Raw genomic sequence first — 20,274 nt, forward strand, 5'->3', positions numbered from 1 at the left:
GGCTGGGCGGACAGATCACTCACCCACAGGGACCCTGCGGGGCTGGGTGGCTGTGCAGAGGGTCCCCGGAAGACATGTTAGGTGGGGGTGCCCCCGGCTCCCGCTGGCCTGCAGGGGGCCTCCAGGTCTCCCTCCCCACCCACTTTGGCCTCAGGTCCGGCCCTGCCCCGGCATTTACAAGCCCGGGTCTCCTGGCACTTCTCCGGGTGGGCGCGGGGCCCAAGCTCAGTGGGCAAAGAGGGGGTGCCCCCTGGTCTGCCTGTCCTTACCCTCCAGCCCCCTTCCTCCCTGGCTTATCTCCTGGCTGCTTTCTGGGCTGGGCCTCGTACTGGGACACAGGGGGCATGAGGTCCCAGAGCCTGGCAGACCCCTGGGTACCCCGTCAGCCCCCACATAGTGTTAAGCCACAAACTGGTCCCCTTACCCTCTGGGTCTCTGGTCCCTATCCTTAAGGAGTGGTTTATTGGGACCCCAAAGGCCCCTCCTGGCTTAGAGGCTGTGACCCCTGGTGTTCACTGTCCTCTCAGCGTGTCGGGAGTCTGTGTGTTCCCTGCCCTGGCGGCCAGTGTCTGGCTGGACCCCGGGATGGCCCTGTGGGCACCACTGAAGACTGACGACACTTCTTCCCAGGTGGTGGACTTGGGGACAGCCTCCCCCAGGGCCCCAGACAGGGCCAGGCACCCCCTCCTCACAGCTGTCTCCCCAGGCCCTCGGTGCCCCCTTTCCACGTGTAAAGAGGGACTTCGGTCCTGAGAGTGTCCCCGAAGGGCTTTGACCAGTTTTGTCCAGTTTGTGGAGGGGCCTCTGGCTGGAGCTGCCCTAGGAGGCCGTCCGTGGCCGGCGTGGGAGAAAGGCCGGCAGCCCCCATGCAGGGCCGTGCCCCGGATTTTCCTTCCTTTGCCTGGACCAGGAATTCGGGAGCTGCCAGCTGGTGCCCTGCTCAGACCTGGATCCGCCCCTGCTGCTGAGTCCCCTTGGCCATCGTGCCCCGGGCCGGCCTCCCTGCACCTGTGGGCACTGAGGGCTGTTTCAGCCCAGTGCAGGCCCGGCAAGGCACCTGTCCCTCTGGCCACCTGAAGCTGACCTCTGCATCACGTTCTGGAGAATTCATCCTTCTCAAGATCATCTTGCCCTCCAAATTTGAAAGATCCCCAAGAAGACATAGTGAGCAGTTCTACTGAGTCACTTGCCTTTGGGGGCGTGGTGGGTCACACCTGTGGTCTCACACTGTGGGAGGCCAAGGCAGCAGGACTGCTTGAGGCCAGGAGTTCGAGACCAGCCTGGGAAACATAGCAAGGCCCTGTCTCTACAAAAAAGTTAAAATAAAGAAATTAAAAAACATGAAATGCTTGGGGTTCAGGCCGTCCAGGAGAGTGGTGTGGCCAAGGCCCAGGCCCACGAGCTGCTGGCCTGTGACTAAGGGTCGGGAGACCCCACTGTTGGGCGTGGGTGGTGGGGATTCGGTCCATGTGCCGCCATACACACCACTTGCCCCTCCGCTGCCCGCCATGGACGCTGGCGAAGGTGATGGCACAGCCGTCCTGGGTCCAGGTTCCCGACCAATACAGGAACAGCGTTTACTCTGTTTCGCAGAGGGCGGGCAAGCCGGTGGCTGTGCAGAGGGGAAGTTCTGTGCCGCATGAGGACGGGGCTGGCCTGGCAGCCAGGCAGTGGCCCCAGCGCTGGGGCAGGAGCCTGTGGGGGTCTCAGGGGCTCCCAGAACCTCCACTGTGAACGCAGCAGCCTCTGTGCACGGAGGCTGGGCTGTGTCCCAGCCTTGCCTGTCCCCTCAGCCTGAAAGCCGGACAAGGGGCGCTGACCAGCAGCCGTGCGGGAGAGCAAGGAGCAGAGTGTGGGAGGACCCAGGAGCCGCCAGTGGTGGACAGGCCAGTCCAGGGCGTCCCGGGGACGTGGAGCACACGTTTCTCCCAGGGAGGACTGGGCGTGTTTGCCGTCTTGGAGGAACACATGCTTACTGAGTTGGGGGCCACCACCGTCATAGCTCTTGCAATGGCATCTGGCCATGCAGAGCTCAACCCTGGCAAAATCTCGTTCCTTCATACTTAATTTCTCTCACAAGGGACAAACTGACTTTAAATTAATTCACTTAATTAGGTTTAAATTAAAGGAGTGTTTCCTCCTTGGGGGGCCCTGCTGCAGGCGTGTGCCACTGTGCTCCACCTGCACCTGTGGGAGCATCCTGGACGGAATGTGGGGGTGCCGTGGCCCTGGGCGGGGCCAGGTCTGATTGCCAATGTCCTGACCCCTGCACACCTGGAGAGCAGCATTTCTCAGTGCCGTGCCCACGGGTTTTCTCCCTAGCGGTGGCCTAGCTGTGGGATGGGAGGGTCCCCGAGTCCCACGGCTGGGGGACCCAGCGCTTCCTCTTCTGCTGGGAGCAGCGGGCCGTCTGGGGCAGCAGGAGCAGTCGTGCCTGGTTCCGACCCCCAAGAGCAGGGCCGAGCCCCTGAGGGAGGCAGCCTGGCCCTCAGCACTGACTCTCGGTGTGGCTTCCAGATCAGCCCGAGTCTCTGAGCCTCAGTTTCCACATTTGCAAAGTAGGGGGTGGGGCCTGGGGCCTGGGTGCAGCCCTGGCCAGCACGTGGGGAATGCCCACTGACGGCTGCAGTAGCCTTGCGCGCTCTGGGCTGGCCCTGGGGTCCAGGGGAGGCACCCCAGCCTTGGGGACTCCCAGTGCAGTGGGGACCCCGTGCTTAAACTTCAGAGTGACGTTTAGCCGGACAGGAACTTGGCGGCGGCAGGGGTGCCTCCAAAGTCCCGGAATAGCTCAGCTGTTGGCACCCGAGTATTGTTCCTGCTCGGGGTGCTCACCACGGCCCACCAGGCCCTGTACTCTCCCTCTCCCCGGAAGAATGTTCCAGTTAAAACCAGCATACCCAGTGGCTGGGCAGGCCTGCTCAGAGGGCATCACAGCAGGAGACAGAGGGTGGACGGTGGCCCCAGGGGGCCCAGTGAAGCTTTGACTTAGCTGTGACCCCCACCCTCGGCCCAGGAGGGAAGAGCAGGAGGAAGAGTGTCCAGGCAGGATCGGGGTTCGTGGGCCCACGGGAGGGAGGCAGGACGGCCCCTGCCTGGGGCAGCAGCCGGGCCTCAGCCTCCTCCAGCAAGCGGGCGCTTCCCTGAGCTGCGGGACTCCCCAATGCGCTTTGGGGACATTATTAGATTTTATTTTTTAGAGCGGGTTTAGGTTTACAGGAAGTTGGGCAGAAAGTACAGAGAGTCCCCATCCATGTCCCACCCGTTTCCCTGTGCTGACAGAGCATTGGGGTGCACTTGTTACCATCCACGAACCTACACTACGCTGATGGGCCTATGTCATCGTCACCCCAAGTCAGCCCACGGTCTCCGCGGGGGTTTGGGCAAACGTGAGCGACGTGTATGTGCCACTGTGGTGTCACGTGGAGCAGCCTCAGTGCCCACACGTCCTCTGTGCCCCCCCTGCTGATCCCCGCCGACCTGTGCAAGCCACTGACCTTTTCACTGTCCCGTGGTTTTGTCCTCCCCGGCGTGTCCTGCAGTGGGAGCCCACGGCGTGTGGCCTCTTCGGACTGGCTTCTTTCATGCAGCACTTGCAGGTAAGGCTCTCGGTCTCCTTATGACTTGAGAGCACCTCTCTTCTCAGCGCCAAAGCACACCCTGGCGTGGGGAGGGACGGCGGCTGGTCCTCGCCTATGGAAGAGCATCTCGTGACGACAGCTGCTGCGGACATCCGTGCAGGTTACTGTGGACGGGCGCTTTCCGCCCCTTTGGGTGAATACCAAGGAGTGAGCTTGCTGCCTCTGCCCCCTTTTCAGTTAGCCGTGTGGTTGCCTGGGGGTCTTTGATGGAGACCAGAGAAGACACAAACTTGCCGCCCAACTACCTTCCCCCCTCTCGCCTGGCCTGGGGGCTCTGGACGCCCGAGGGCAGTGTGGAGGGCCCAGTGTTTGGTCATCGAGGCCGTGCGCCCCCACCGCGCTCTGGTCCTGGGGGCGCGACGTGGCTCAGGAGGGTGTCCTGGCAGCGCCAGATGGGACGTGGACGGAGGAGGCTCCTGGGGCGCCTGTGTGGAAACCACCTGGCTTACCGTCAGGGCGAGGGGGGATATATTTTTTAATTTAATTTAATTTTTTTATACAGAGTCTCCTTCTGTCGCCCAGGCTAGAGTGCCGTGGCGTCAGCCCAGCTCACAGCCACCTCCAACGACTGGGCTCAAGCGATCCTCCCGCCTCGGCCTCCCGAGTGCTGGGATGACAGGAGCCACCGGAACTGTCCCTTCAAAGGGCCAGCCGCGCCCCTCCTCCATCGGCGGCAAGTCCCGCGGCAGCGCCACCGAGGGGTCGCCCCGCCCCTTCCCCGCCGCCCCGCCCCGCCCTGCCTGGGAGGCCGGTGAACGCCCCCCGGGCTCCCTGCCTGGCAGAGAGGTCGCGGCACCTCGGCGATGAGTGGCCCTGGGCCAACTCGGGGCCCTGACGCGACATCAAGACAGCGCGATCCGCGCCCAGGCCGCACCTGCTGCTGCCCCAGCGCCCGGTCGCCGCCTTGCCTGGCCCCGGACAGCGGCCTGGAGACCGCGGCGCCCGCCTCCCGCCCACCGTGCGGCGCTGTCGCCTAGCTAGGTCGCCGCCACCCGCAGCCCCCAGGGCGCCCGGCCCGGCTCCTCCGGCCCCGCCCACCGTCGCCCGGCCCCGCCTCTCCGGCCCGGCCCCGCCCACCCGAGGCCGGCCCACCCACGGCCCGAGGCCCCGCCCACCGCGCGGCCCGCTCGTCGCGCCTCAGAGCCTGCGAAGGGGGTCAGGAGGCGCGGGACGGTAACCGCGCCTGCCGAAAGGGGCGGGGCGGGCACGGGGCGGGGCGGGGCGACGGGCAGCGCACACTGCGCCTGCGGGAAGGGGTGGAGTGGGCGTGGGCCGGTAGGCGGCGCCCACTGCGCCTGCGCGAGGTCGCGGGGCTGCGCGCGCTCCCGCCCGTTGGCCGCCGCCTCAGCCGCCGCCGCCTCCCCGGGACCGCGCACGCGTCGCCGCCGCCCCCGGCCCGCGCCAGCCCGCTGCCGCCTCGCTGGGTCGCGGCTCGGCGCCTCTTCGGCCCCGCTCGGCCCGCAACATGCAGCGGCAGTCGTGGCGGCGGCGGCGGCGGCTGTGAGGTGAGGCGGGTCCGCGCGGCCGCCCCCGCCCGGCGCGCCGGCTGCGGGGCTGCGGGGCCTCGGGCGCACCGGGCCCGGCGCGAGGGGCGGCGGCGCCTTTGTGGAGGCCGCGCCGCGGCCCTTTGTCTGCGGACGGTGACGCGGACGCCGGGCCGCGAGGCCGCGGGAAGATGGAGGCCCCGCCGGACGGCGCCGCCGACCTGGTGCCGCTGGACCGCTACGACGCGGCGCGCGCCAAGATCGCCGCCAACCTGCAGTGGCTCTGCGCCAAGGCCTACGGCCGAGGTGGGCCGCGCGGGCCTGTGCGCCGCGACCGGGCGGGAGGTGCGGGCGGAGCGGGCCTGGCGGGAGGTGCGGGCGGAGCGGGCGGAGCGGGCGGAGCGGGCGGAGCGGGCGGGCGGCTCCTGCCGGGACTCCGCGCCGCTGCTCGGCAGGTGGGAAGGTGCGGGGAGGCCCGCGCGGCCTGGGGGCGGCGGCCCCGGCTGGGGGCGGCTGGGCCGGTGCGGGCGGCGGTCCGGGCTGGCACCCGCGACGCCGAGCCGCTCGTTGGTTACGAATTTTGACACAACACACGAGCTGTTGAATTCTCCAACCAGAAATCGCTCACGACACGGACTGCACCCAGTCGTAGGGAGCCCCTCCGGTTAGTCCCCGAGTTGGAGAACGGGGTAACCTCGTTGCGTCCTGTTGGCGAGGCCCTAATGAGCTTAGTGGATTAAGACGCTCGTGGTTCGTGCTCTGGGAACTTCACGGACCTAGTGGTTCTGGTCATGGGTTGACTTCTTTATTAATTTCAGGTGCTTTGTTTCAGGTGGAAAGTTAAGGGTTAAGACTTGCCATCCTCTTTTAATTTGATGAAGCCTTAAAAAATTGTCTTTATTCTGGCGAAAATGGTACCCTTTCTGGAGTGAGACTGAATAGGAGAGAACCTTTCGGAAGAGTTCAGTTGACCGGTTTCGAGAACTTGCTGAGCAGGCGTTTCCCCGTAGACAGCGGCCTGTGCCCCAGCTAGACCCAGTTAGTCATAAGGACAAACACGTTTTGTAAGTTTTAGGGATTAAACACATTGCTTTACTTTAAACCGGTTTTTGTAGGGTGTAAGTAGTTAAGAAATAATTTTTTCTTTTCTTTAACAATCCTTGCTTCCTGGCTCACTTGAGCTTTACTTAGCTTTGGCATAGAAGTGATGGAGAAACACTGCTACATGATTTACATGACTGTTTAAAAATGGAATTGATAAAAACAACATATAAATAGTTTTTTGAGTCAAGTGTACAGAGTAACGGTAGACCCGAGAATTGGGATCTGGCAGTGGGTCTCCGTTAACCTTTGCAGGCCACACCCCCTGCCCCGCACCTCACATCTTGTGTTGGCCGTTGTTTTGCTTTTCTTTGTGTTTCACCACGTGTTTGCATCACTAAACCATGTTTCACTTTTGCACCCTTCCTAGTGATGTCCTTGCTTGCTTTCATTATCCCACGGTGCCCCCATGGGTTCTTGCCAGCTTCATGCTGACTCCCCTGTGCTCTTCTCCACTGCTGTGTGGGGTTAGCCTTTCCACTGCAGCCGCACAGGGGCGCTGGCCCCGCAGCCTTTGCTCTGGAGCCTGGTGCATTCTCCGCGTGACTCCTGGCCCGTGTACATGCTTTCCAATTTCTTTAGCAAGGTGAATCCATTTCTATTTTGTTGCATTTGGCCTTGGCACTCAGTGTGGGATTTGTCAGCTATCTAGAAATAATGTGCGTCTCAGTGTCAGTACCGGGTTAGTCCGGTTTTATTTCCAGTACCAGATTAGGCTTTAGTACTTGTTGACTCATCGGATAATGAATTCAGAATCTGATACCAAAATGGGCTTTAAAGTTTTGGAATTACTAAAAGGTGGTTATTTAAAGACTAGAAACATGAGCAGGAACTGAGATCAGGTACTTCCTTAGGATCTGAGACTGGAGTGCGCCTTGCTATTGGTGACAGTGCCTCGGCCAGCAGTGTGCACATCAAACGTTGATTTTAGGAGGTCTGATTTTCATTCATTTTTGCCAGATGAGATGACTTTTCCATTCTATACCTTGCTTCAGAAGGGGAGCAGGTGTAATTTTTTAAAAATAATGATCTTCCTTTAAATTCATAAATCCACATGACCCAAAAAAAAAAAAAAATACTTGCCTCAGCTCAGCTGAAATGATTTATGTTGTTGTCATTAGGGTCAGCCTGGTGTGAGGTTTGCTGCTTCCCAGTGTGTAGTTGTGTCTTTTGGGAGACTGGGTGGGGAGGGGGTTTTCGCAAACTCTTTTCCTAATCCAGGAGCATATTCTCTGTTTCCTCTTTTGGATATTTCCATGCACCTCTCCAGCTTATTTTTTTAATTTTAATTTTTTAGAGACAGTCTTCCTCTGTCACATATGCTGGAGTGCAGTGGCATCGTCTCATCATAGCTCGCTGCTGCCTCAAACTCCGGGGCTCCAGGGATCCTGCTGAGTAGCTGGGACTATAGGCCACCACTTCTGGCCAGTTTATTTATTTATAGAGATGGAGTCTCACCACCAGGCTGGTCTTGAACTCCTGACCTCAAGTGGTCCTCCTCACTTGGCCTCCCAAAGTGCTGGGATTACAGGTGTGAGCCACTGAGCCCGACCACCTCTCCAACTTAGGTTTCAGCTAATTAGAAGTGGTTCTTTCAGTCTGGATACCTTAATCATAAATCAGTTTTGGGGGTGTATGTTTGTGAAAATGACTTAAATATTTTTGTGTTTTGCAGTTGTTCTGTAGGTTGCTAAATAAAACCAAATGGTTTTCCATTTGTATGAGAATTGAAAGCATGTGGAAACTCTAGGGCTGATTGCTGAGGCTGCCTTCTTGTTTTGCATTTGCCTGTTGGGGTCCTGGGTGTCTCTGCCCTGGTAGTGAGCGGCCAGGCTCTGGAGGGCTCACCCTTGGCCAGGCCTTGTGGCATATGGCTGTGCAGAAACATTTCCTCCAGTTTTATTTGTCTCTGGTGCCACAGCCAAGAACTGTGGGCTGTCTTGTGTTTTTATTTTTAGATCCCCCTCCCTTTTTTTGGTAACTCTTGTTTCATTGACAGTGTTTTAATTAATTTTTAGAAATAATTTATTGGACTTCTTGAAAACGTTTATTTAAAAGTGTCTGCAAGAAGGAGCAGAACCTGCTTAGCTGCGAGATTTTTGTGGTGACATTTGGGTGAAAGTTGTAATAAATTGGTAAAAGAGTTTAAAGGGGTGGCTTAAGTTCTGTTCATTCTGCAGAATAGGTCCGGTTGTCCACTGTGCATTTCACACATGCCCTCAGGAGACTCAAAGGTATCTCTGCCTTGGCTTCAGGGGGCAGGTAGGGAGGAATAGCTTTTGTTCTCTTTCAAGGACAATGTTAACAAAAAAACCCAGGGAAAGTACTAGAAGACATTCAACTACTTGCAAGAATGTTGCTGTGTAGCTCAGTGGAAACCAAGTTGTCCCTTTGCCCAGGTGGCTGAGCTGCCCTGAATCCTAGGGCACTGGGTAGGAGCGCAGGGGTCACCAAGTTCAACCTTCTTGCTCCCCCCCCTCGCCCCCCACTGGGCCGGAGAGAGTCCACATGGGCCTGCCCGGAGGAAGTGCCGTGTCTCCTCCTCCCTCCCTCCCTCCCTCTGTCCCCTACACTCAACCTGGAGTAGTTTACTGATTTGGAAACAATGTTATGGAATAAGAAATCAATGTGAGGACGTTGTGGCCTGTGAGGCCTGAGCTTTAGTTCCCACTTAAGGGTCAACCTGTACTGGATCCACTGCCAGCTGTTTCATTATGTAGACAAGAATAGTTTAGACTCTGGTTTGCTTAATTGGTATTATGAGCAAACCTCTTCATAATCAACTCCAGGGGGTGGCCATGTTGTTTTGTTATAGTGACGTTTGGCTAAAATAAATTCTGCACTCAGAACCCCTTTCCAGCTCCAGAGCTGGCCACGAAACCTTCAAAGCTCCCTGGATGGGCCAAGGCTCCTGACGCCGGGATGCCTTATTCATTTTTCAGTTTCATAAGAATATTGCCAAGATTTTTAGGCGATGATTTCTTCAGATTATTGGTTTATGAGTTTAAGTTGTATTTTTAAATAGTCTTTTGTTGTTCTTGGCAAGGGGTTTGGATGTTTCTGAGGTGGGAGGTTACAGAGAAACTTCAGATGTTCATTGAGCATCTGTTAGGTGGCACTAGATACCGTGGGGGTCGCTGGTGGGTCTTGGTAGTGTGACCTTTCCTCTGCATAGGTGTCCTGAGGACCCACTGCTGTCCAGCTGGGCATCCCCCTCTGTGAGGCGGGCATTGTGGGTGTCCTGCTTAATGCTGTGTCCACAGTGCAGAGTGCTCAAGTGCTTACTGAATGGATAAAAGTGTTTGAAACACCTTTGAAACAGGTGGAGTAGAAGATGTGTTTTATAATTCTGTTTTGGTGGCCATAAATGGATGAATTTATATTTCTAAAGATAGATCAGTTTGTACTGTTCTCTTTCCTGTCCTGATGTTGCTAAGCATTAGCCCAAAGATCATAAATCTGTCTTTAGGTTCAGATTGTTAAAATCCTTTAAATTTGAGCTACCCTCAAAAGGGTCAGCCACTGTTTTGCTTCAGCATGTTAACTTTATGCACATGTTCTCCAAAGAGCCCTTAACATTTTCTTGTTGCGACATTTATTCCCCTAATAGGTCATAGGCTTCTCTTGCTACTGATTTGTTTTCGTGGCCGTATCAGCGTTATATGGACCAGTGCTGTTTTTTGCTCCCCAATTGAACTATAGAAAAACTCAGATTGCTGTTATTATTATTTTTTTTTTTTTTTGAGACAGAGTCTCGCTTTGTTGCCCGGGCTAGAGTGAGTGCCATGGCATCAGCCTAGCTCATAGCAACCTCAAACTCCTGGGCTTAAGCAATCCTACTGCCTCAGCCTCCCGGGTAGCTGGGACTACAGGCATGCGCCACCATGCCCGGCTAATTTTTTTTTTTTATATATATATTTTAGTTGGCCAGATAATTTCTTTCTATTTTTAGTAGAGACAGGGTCTCGCTCTTGCTCAGGCTGGTCTCGAACTCCTGACCTTGAGCGATCCACCTGCCTTGGCCTCCCAGAGTGCTAGGATTACAGACGTGAGCCACCGTGCCCGGCGATTGCTGTCATTTTTGATCTAGTCCGAGAGTGGCCAGGATGAAGGCAATATCAAATGGCTACTATGTGCATAATTTTTTTTTTTGCACTATAGGAAATACAAAGGCGGGGAGAATTATATGTTGCCATCTCCTTTGTTGCTTAAAATCTCCATGAAATATTGGCATGCACAAGGGAAAATGAAATAATGCAGTGGTTAAAGAATGACCGTGTGACATCACTACAGAGCTGCTGGCTGAGCAGATGGAAACCACAGTGCCTGGTGCTGCAGAGGTGGAGGGGCCGCTGTGGGTTGAAGTCCTTGGGACGCTTTGTGTGCCATAGGCTTTGAGGGACGGACAAGGTGTGGGTAGGCCCCAAGAGCAGAGGGTCATCTGGCCACAGCACTGTGCGGAGGAGAAATGTTTTCAGGTGCGCTGATTAGATTAGCCTTGTTGAGGCAGAGGATTTGTGGACTGAAATAGTAGGTGATTAGTTTGGAAACTAGTCTGAGGCCAGATTGTTTACAGCGTTCATGATGGCTGGGGATTTCTTTGTGTGTGTCTGGGAAGGTTTTTAAGTAGGGGAGTGGCATGGTGAGGGAGCAAGCCTGGGAAGATGTTTTTAGCAGGTTGGAGTGGGGAGAGGACACAGACAGCTGCAGCATCTGAGCTGATGTTGTTTAGGCTTGAAGAGCCGAGGACTTGCCTTGATTGTTTGCAGTGGGGGTGAAAAGGGGAGGTTGAGCCAACAGATATCATGAAAGCAGAACCCACAGAACTGGATTGGTCGACAGACATGGGAGTTGGCCAAGGGTGAATTACGGTCACCTGGACTGCGTAGGGAGTCCGAGCATGGCAGCGGTGGTACCCTTGATGGGGATATTTATAGTCTTTATTTCATGGAGTTTTCTACTTTCATGGATTTTGTTATCACATACAGAAAGATGATTTTTGAATTTTGTTATTTTTGGAGACAGGGTCTCACTGTGTTGCCCAGGCTGGAGTGCAGTGGCATCATCATAGCTCACTGCAGCCTCAAACTTCTGGGCTCAAGTGATCCTCCTGCCTCAGCCTCCCGAGTAGCTGGGACTATAGGCCACACCACCATGCTGGGCTGGTGGTCTTTGAGTTTTTACTTCTATTTTTGACTTCTTTCCTGAGCTCCCACCTAGTTCTCTTTTTTTCATACTAGTTCACGTCACTGTCCCCCAGTCACTTGTAACTCAACTAGTCAAAGTTGAACTTACATCAGCTCAGTTGAGTATCGTGTTGTAAACGGTGGGGTCCTTGGCGTGCTCCTCTGCACATAGCGACAGGAATGGGCACATACACAAAGACCTGTAACGAGAGGCCGAGGAGGCTGGTGCTTTATTGAGAGAAGGGCAGAGGTTACTGGCAGAACAGGTGAGGGAGGGAAAGAGACTCCTCTGAGGGAATTTGGAATGTTGCATCCAGGGGTGGGAACCTGCGGCCTCATGTAGGGGCCACGTGTGCCTTTTGGATCCTTAAGTGCAGCCTTTTGACTGAATCCAAACCTCACAGAGCAAATCCTTTTCATAAAGGGCCACACTCGGGGATCCGGAGGACACGTGGCCTCGAGGCTGCAGGTTCCCCACCGGGAAACCGAGGAGCAGGTACAAGGAGGGGCCGGAGGCGAGTGTGGCAGCGGTGTGTTCCACGTGTCTGGGTGGCATGTGAGTGCAGTGCGCTGGGAAGGCGGGATCAGATTGGAAAAAGTACCAAGGGCCATGCAGTGCCTTGAGCGGCTGACTAAGAAATTGGAGTTTTGCTCTGTGTGAATCCGGGAGCCCTTGGAGGTTTCTGAGGAGGGAAGAGATGTATGAAATCTGGGCTTTTCAGAGCAGTCTCTGCTAGGGTGCAGTGATTAGTGGCCATTGCAGGGTATCAAGTGAAGACTTTTATTGGGAATCTTTGAGAGAACTGCCTTTTCTGAGGTATAATTTACATACAATCAAACAGACATGTTTTAAGAGTATAGTTTGATGAGTTTAAACAAATGTGTGCTGGTGGACCGGAACCTCCATGAGCCCCTGCCCAGGGAGCTGCCCGGGCTTCCCCGGCCCGCTGCGCATCCCTGCACGCGGCCGGCTGTCCAGAGTTCCTGTCACACGGTAAGGACTGTGCATCCGGCTTCCTTCGCTCAGCATGGTACTTGTGACGTTGTCCATGTTGCATAGATTTTTTTTGCTTAGTATTCCATTGTGTGGGTAGCCCACATTTGTTTCTGCATCATCTGTTGATGATTATTTGGGTTGTTTCCAATTTTGGGCTATTATGTATAAAGCCGCTGTGAACATTCATTTGTGTGGACAGATGTTTTCATTTATCTTAAATAGCTGGACATGGAATTACCAGGTTATGAGATAGAAGTGTGTTTAACCTGATAAGAGAGTGCCCAGTTGTTGTGCAGAGTGGCTGTCGTCTGTCTGTACCAGCAGCGCGTGAGAGTCCCCGTGGCTCTGCGTCTGTGCCGGTATTGGATATCGCCGTGCGTTTTTATTCTGGTCGTTCAAGGGGACGGGTTGTGCTGTTTCACTGGGGTTTTAGTATGCATTTCCCTGATGACTGATCATGAGCATTTTTTATATGCTTATTGTCCATTTGAATATCTCCTGTGAAGTATCTCTTAAAATCTTTGGCCAATTTAAAAAATTAAATTTTTAAATTTCATTAATTTTTTGTAGCCAGTCAAATTTAGCAGTGGGGGATTGAATACCAACTTAAGTGACACTAATGTTAAAAAATGAAATTTTTATTTTAAGATAATTGTATATTAACATACAGTTGTAAGAAATACTGCAGAGAGTGGTCTTGGGTACCCTTTACTCAGTTTCCTCAATGGTGGCTTCTTATAAAATTGCAACATAACATTATACCAGGATGTTGACATTTATATAATCTAGGAACAGAAAATTCCATCCTCATAAGGACCTCTTTTATAGCCACACTTGCCTCCCTCCTCCTGCTTGCTTTGGGTTTTGTTTTTTTTTTTTTTTTTTTTTTTTTTTGAGACAGAGTGTCGCTTTGTTGCCCAGGCTAGAGTGAGTGCCGTGGCGTCAGCCTAGCTCACAGCAACCTCAAACGCCTGGGCTTAAGCAATCCTACTGCCTCAGCCTCCCGAGTAGCTGGGACTACAGGCATGCGCCACCATGCCCGGCTAATTTTTTTTTCTATATATATTTTAGTTGGCCAGATAATTTCTTTCTATTTTTAGTAGAGACGAGGTCTCGCTCATTGCTCAGGCTGGTCTTGAACTCCTGACCTCGAGCGATCCACCCGCCTCGGCCTCCCAGAGTGCTAGGATTACAGGCGTGAGCCACCACGCCCGGCCTGCTTTGGGTTTATTTTGCTCTTCTTCTAGTTTCTTGAGCTAGGGATTTATATTATTGATTTGAGACCTGACCTTTCTCTTTCATTCTGTTTTCTTTAGAGGCAGGATCTCGCTCTGTTGCTCAGGCTGGAGTGAAGTGGCATGATCATAGTTCACTGCAGCCTCAAACTCTTGGGCTCAAGTGATCCTCGTGCTTTAGTCTACTGAGTAGCTAGGACAACAGGTGTGTGCTACCACATCTTACCTTTTGTAGAGATGGGGTCTCGCTGTGTTGCGAAGTCTGGTCTTGAACTCCTGGCCTCTAGTGATCCTCCTGCCTTGGCCTCTCAAAGTGTGGGCATTACAGGTATGGGCCACTGTACAGGGCCCATTTCCTCTTTTCTAATGTAAGCCTTTAGTGCTATAAATTTCCCACTCAGTACTGCCTTAGCTGCATCTCACTTATGCTCATGTGTTGTCATTTCATTTTCATTCAGTTGTATGTATTTTTAAGAAAATCTTTTTTGATACTTCCTCTTTGACCTAGTCTGTTTGGGCTGCTATGATAAAATACAGTAGTCCATCCTTATCAGTTACCTGTGGTCAACTGCCATCTGAATGTGTTACTTGGAAAATTCCAGAAATAAACAATCCATGAGTTTTCAATTGCATGCTGTTCTGAATAGCATGATGAAATCTCGTGCCATCTTGCCTGGGATGTGAATCATCCCTTTGTCCAGGGTCTCCTCTCTGTGTAGCTACCGCCCCCCAATCTCAGGATCCTCCTCCTGATGTCCCCTCAGGTCAGTAGTAGCCCAAGGCTGCATCACAGTGTGTGTTGTTCACCTCACTTGCTCTCATCACACAGGCAGTTTGTCCCCGCTCGTCCTCTCAACATTGGGTACAGTGCAGTAAGATGTTTAGAGAGTTTAGAGAGTCAGCGAGAGAGCACGTTCACGTCAATTTAATTACAGTATGTTATTCTATTTTATTATCGCTAATCTCTTACTGTGCCTGATTTATAAATTAAACTTTAACATAGTTTATATAAGTATAGGAAAAAATAGAGTATATGTAGAGTTTGGTACGATATTTCAGGCTTCCACTGAGGGTCTCGGAATGTGTCACCTGGGGATAAGCGGGGACTACTGTGTCTTAGACTGGGTAATTTGTAAACGACCGAAATTTCTTGCTCACGGTTCTGGAGACTGAGAAGTCCAAGATTAAGGTACCGGCAGATTTGGTATCTGGTGAGGGCCTGTTCCTCGTGGATGGTGCCTTCTCCTGTGTGTTTCCTCCTAGGGTGGAAGGGGACAAAGAGGTTCCCGCACGCCCCTTTATAAGGGCATTGACCTCATTCCTGGGGGTGGGGCTCTCAGGACCTCATCACCTCCTAAAGGCCCTACCTCTTGATACCCCACAATGAGGATTAGGTTTCCGGATGGATTTTGTAGGGACACAGAATTATTTAGAAGTGTAATTTCCAAGTGTTTATAGAGAATTTCCTGTTTTGCCATTTTATTTCTAGTATGATCTCATTATGGTAAGATAACGTACTCTGATTTCTGTTCTTTTATACTTGTTAATGTTTGTTTTATAGCTGATGATTGATATGATCTGTTTGGTGAATGTTCCATGGGCATTTGGAAAAAATGAGTGTTGTGTTTGTTGGAGCATTCTGTACATGTCAGATTCTTTTGGTAGTTTGTGCTGTGCAGATTTATATCCTTGTTGATTTTATGTCTAGTGATTCTCTCAGTTGGTGATAGAGGGTATTGAAGTCCCTAACTGTTTTTGTAAATTTGTCTCTTTTTTCATCTCGTTAATTTTTTTCATGTATTTTTAGGCTCTGTAGTTTGGTGCATAGGTATTTGGATTTTAAGATCTTCCTGGTGGATTGATCTTTTACCATTATGTGATGTCCATCTTTGTCTCTAGTAATTTTTTTTCTACTTTATTAGATACTAATATAACTCTTCCTGCTTTATTAAAAAATATTTGCATGGTATATCTTTTCGCATCTTTTACTTTTTAACCTACTTAAGTCATTGAATTTGAAGTGAGATTCTTCTAAGCAGCATGTAGTTGTATTGTTTTTTATTTTTATTTATTTATTTTTTTTTGACAGAGTCTCACTCTGTTGCCCAGGCTAGAGTGAGTGCCGTGGCGTCAGCCTAGCTCACAGCAACCTCAAACTCCTGAGCTCAAGCGATCCTTCTGTCTCAGCCTCCCGAGTAGCTGGGACTACAGGCATGCGCCACCATGCCCGGCTAATTTTTTCTATATATATTTTTAGCTGTCCATATAATTTCTTTCTATTTTTAGTAGAGATGGGGTCTCGCTCTTGCTCAGGCTGGTCTCGAACTCCTGAGCTCAAACAATCCGCCCACCTCGGCCTCCCAGAGTGCTAGGATTACAGGCGTGAGCCACCGCGCCCGGCCTGTATTGTTTTTTAATCCACTCTGCCAATCATCTGTCTTTTAATTGGTATAGAATATTTACATTTAATGTAATTGTTGATACATTAGGACTTAAGTCTGACATTTTACTGTTTGTTGTTGTTTTCTTCTCTTTTTTGTTTCTGTTTCTCTTTTCTTACCTTCCTGTTGGTTACTTGACCATTTTTTAGGATTTCATCTTGATTTATGTTGTTTGGGGTGTATTTTGTTGTATAGTTTCTTAGTGGTTGCTCTGGGCATCACGATATACTTACAGCCTTTACTGTTATCGAGTTTTACTGTTTTGACCGAGGTGTGGAAACCTTTTTTCCATTTAGGTCCCTCCACCTTCCTTCCTTTTAAATACATTGTCTTGAATGTCTGACGATGCTTTCATCATATGTAGCTTAAAAAACTCATAAGGAGGGTAGTCTGTTTCATTTACCCGTATTACCCATATCTTTCCATTGATTTTTTTCTTCCTAATGCTCCAAGATTCCTTCTGTTATCATTTTTCTTTCTGTTTTCTTTCTTTGGCCATTTTTTGGTTTTTTAGAGACCCCTTTTTTTTTTTTTTTTTCTTAATTTTATTTTCCTTCATCTGAGAATCTCTTTGCTTCCCTTTCATTTCTTAGGGATAGTTTCGCCGGAGATGGAATTTGTGGTTGATGGTTCTTTTCCTTCAGCACTTGAAAAAATGTGCCCCTTCTCTCTGGCCTCCAGGCTTTAGCTGAGAGTCCACTGTGGCTGACTTGGTGTCCTGTGCTGTGCCAGTTCTCTTGGGCTGCTTCAAAATATCTTCTTTGTCTTTAGCTTTAGAAGTTTGATTGTGATGTGTCTTGGCGTGGATTTCTCTGGATTTATCTTATTTGGGGTCACTCAGTTTCTTAAAATCTGTTTCTTTCATTTGTATCATTGACTGTATTTGGGAAGTTCTCAACTGTTATTTCTTCAAATACTCTTTCAGCCACATTCTCTTCTCTCCTAGGACTCCAGGGATACAGCAGGTCTTTTGTTGTCCTCCCACAGGTCTCTGAGACTCTGTTCTTTTTTTTCCTCCATTGTGTTTTCTGTCTGTCATTCAGAGTGGGTAAATTCTATTGCTCTGACCTCAAGTTCAGTGATTCTTCTCCTTGTCTTCTCCACTCTTCTGTTGAGCCCATCCAATGAGTTTCAAATGTCTGTTATCTTATTTTTCAGTTCTGTAATTGGTTCTTGTTATAACTTTCCTTTCTTTGCTGAAATTTTCGAGTTTTGTTTCAAGAGAATTTGTAATTACTTGTGGAATCATTTTATGATAGTTCTTTAAAATCCTTGTCACATAATTCCAACATTTGATTCATTTTGGTGTTTGTGCCGTTGATTTTTTTTTTTTTTTTTTTTAATGGAGACAGGATCTCACTGTGTTGCCCAGGCTGGACCGCAGTGGAGTGATCACAGCTCACTGCAGCTTCAAACTCCTGGCCTCAAATGATCCTCCTGCCTCAGCCTCCCAAAGTGTCGAGATTACAGGCACAAGCCACCATTCCTGGCTGTCTTTTCTTGTTAAGGTAGTAATTTTTGATTGTTTCCTGCTCATTTGGCTATTGTGTTAGGAGACTGTGGGTACTTTAGAAGTTTATTTTAGCAGACGATCACCCTGTTGTGGTTTGGCATGCAGGCTTTGGCCTACTTTGGTAGGCTGTGGTTCCAGTGACAGTCTAGCGTTCAGAGCTTCTGTGGTGCTATTTTAGTTGGCTTGATTTATTTGTTGCCTCTGGGGCTCCCACTGGTCCCTGCTGATGTTGCTTGAGGGCAGAAGGGGCCTCCCCAGACTGAGCAGCCTGGTGCCTCTGGGTGGAGGTGGGATTCTTCGCCAACAGGACACAGAGCTTCCTGGGCTGGGTGTTGTGGCTGGCCACCCCCTGCCTCTGAGGGATGGAGTGACTTTCCCAGCCGGGCACTTGTAGCATAATTCCCTTTGCTGGTGCCCCCCGGCTGCACGGTGTCTGAGTCTGCTTGCTGGATTTTCCTGGCTCGAGGTGTCTCTGGTTTGGGAGAAGGGGGTGTCTTAGGCCCAGAGGGAATAGGAAGTGCTGCTGTGTTGGGCATTTTGTTGTGGTAGGATCTCTTGCTGTGTCCCCTGCCTACTTACTGTTAGTGGGGTTTCTTCCTGCTGGGAAGTTCTGCTGGGCTCACCTGTTGTTGTAGGTGGGACTCCTGTGTGACCCAGGCAGGAATGAGCATCCGTGGGTCGTCTCAGTGACACCTGTGGGGAGGGTGCTAAGATGATGCCCTGTTGTCCTCACACCGGGCTGCCTTCCTCTCCTTGCTTGTCCTTTGTGCGGCCTGCAGCGTTTGTGGTTGTGACGATCCCTCTGCTGCTTTCTCTTGGGATTTCGTCAGTGTTACTTCGATGTTCCTTGGTGTGCGGGTTTCTCTCTGTAATCCTCCTGGCCTCTTGCAGTGCTTCTCGAAACGACGGCTTTGTGAATTGTAAAAAGTCTTGGAAAATTCTTGTCCATTAATGTGTTTAAATACTGTTTCTGACCCATTTTTTCCTCACCTTTCTTTCTGGGCCTCCAGTTACATTTCTGTGACACCTGTGGTGGCGTTGATCTTCTCTGCTGCACTCTCCATTCAGGGTGCTTTCTTTTGACTAACCTTCCAGTTAATTCTCTCACCTGTATCCACTCTGCTGTCTGACAGTCCGTTGTATAAAATTTAGTTTTTTTCTGTTCTAGAATTTCTATTTTCTTTTTCTGATCTGTCAAGTTCTTTATTCTTATTTTTAAATAGTTTCCGCTTTTCTGCCAAAAATTTTAATTGTGTTGTTTCCTTGTGTTGTTTAAGCGTAGTCATTTAAAGTCTGTGGCTGACACTTCAAATGTGGGGCCCCAGGGGCCTGTTTCTTCATCTTTGGTTTTCAGCAGTTTGACTACAAAGTGTCTGCACATGGTTTCCTCTGAGTTTATTCTGTTTGGGGTTTGCTAGGCTTCCTGGGCTTATGAATTGGTGTCTTCCACCAGATTCGGGCCGTATTTACTCGTACGCTTCTGCTGCACCAGTCTCCTTTCCTCCCCACACACGCTGGGGCGATCCCTTCGCTGCGTAGCTCCCCCAGACTCACTGTTCCGGGCCCTCTGTTTCTTCTCTCTTTTCTTGAGATTGGACTGTTTCTGTTGACCTCTTTTTCGAGTTCACTGACTCCTTTACTCTGTCATTTCCATTCTTTTGTTGAATCCATCCAGTGGATTTTGTGTTTTTTAGTTCTAAAATTTTGGTTCTTTTCTATAGTTTTTATTTCTCTGCTGAGAACATCTATTTTCCCACTTATTTGAAGACTGTGTACCCTGACCTCATGGAGCGTGTCATAATAGCTGCTGTAAAGTCTTTGTTAACCCGGCATCCGGGTCTTCGTGGGGTTCGCCTCTGCTGCCTGTCTTTTCCCTTGAAACCTGGTTCTTTGTGTGCCGAGTGATCTGGGTTGTGTTCTGGGTATTTTGGACATTGCATTGTGAGACTATTTTCTGGCTGCTATCAAAATGCTTTGGGTAATGTTGATTTTGATTATTTTGCGGCCAGGTTGCAGTACGCCCATTAGGGTCAGACCACGGGTCTGTTTTGCCCTTTTGTCAGCTCAGTTCTCAGAGACTTTGCCTTGTGACTGTGGCTCTGTCTCAGGAAAGCCCAGGGTTGTGCAGGCTCAGACACGTCTTAGGGCTCCCCTTCCCCCGATCCTGTTTGAATTCCCCCCCAGTTCCTGGCTCTTCCTTATCCTCTGCCTGGGAAGAGGAGGATTCCCATGCGATCACTGCACCGTTCTGTGACTGTGGCCAGTTGGGCAGGCTGCAAGAGAAAAAAGGGGAACCCCCAGGTTGTCCCCTCCCACAGCCCACAGCTTGTGGGGGTCCCCTTTTCCTGGTCGTCTGGCCAGAGAAAGACAGGGTTTCTCTCAGGGTTTTGGCTGTCTGTGCCCGCTGCACAGTTCTGGGGCCAGGGCTGCCTTCAGGTCCAGCCAGGACAAGAAAGAAAACAAAACTGGGGAATTCTCCAGTAAGGGTTGCTGCTTCCAGCTTGGCTCTTCTCCCCAGCGTGTGTGCTGCTGCTTGCTTTCCAGAACCCTCAGGTATTCTATGTTTTGTGCAGAGTTTTTGGTTGTGGTCGGTGGGCAGGGCTGCGCTGGGCATCGGCGGGCCTGCTTCTGTGCTTCGCCGTTGCTGCCGGCTTCGTCCACCGGGGCTTGTCGTTTGCT

General features: G+C 51.3%; 1 protein-coding gene across 1 annotated transcript in view; it reads left to right on the forward strand.

Moving 5' to 3' along the window:
* The first annotated feature begins 5,239 nt into the window (after positions 1-5,239).
* Positions 5,240-20,274, forward strand: part of CAMSAP1 (calmodulin regulated spectrin associated protein 1) — a 72,587-nt gene continuing 57,552 nt past the window's right edge. The window contains exon 1 of the mRNA XM_069477105.1: positions 5,240-5,428. Coding sequence (XP_069333206.1) covers positions 5,314-5,428 — 115 coding nt within the window. The 5' untranslated portion in view covers positions 5,240-5,313. The remainder of the gene's footprint in view (positions 5,429-20,274) is intronic.

The sequence above is a fragment of the Eulemur rufifrons genome, chromosome 7 (assembly GCF_041146395.1).
Source record: "Eulemur rufifrons isolate Redbay chromosome 7, OSU_ERuf_1, whole genome shotgun sequence".
NCBI lineage: Eukaryota > Metazoa > Chordata > Mammalia > Primates > Lemuridae > Eulemur > Eulemur rufifrons.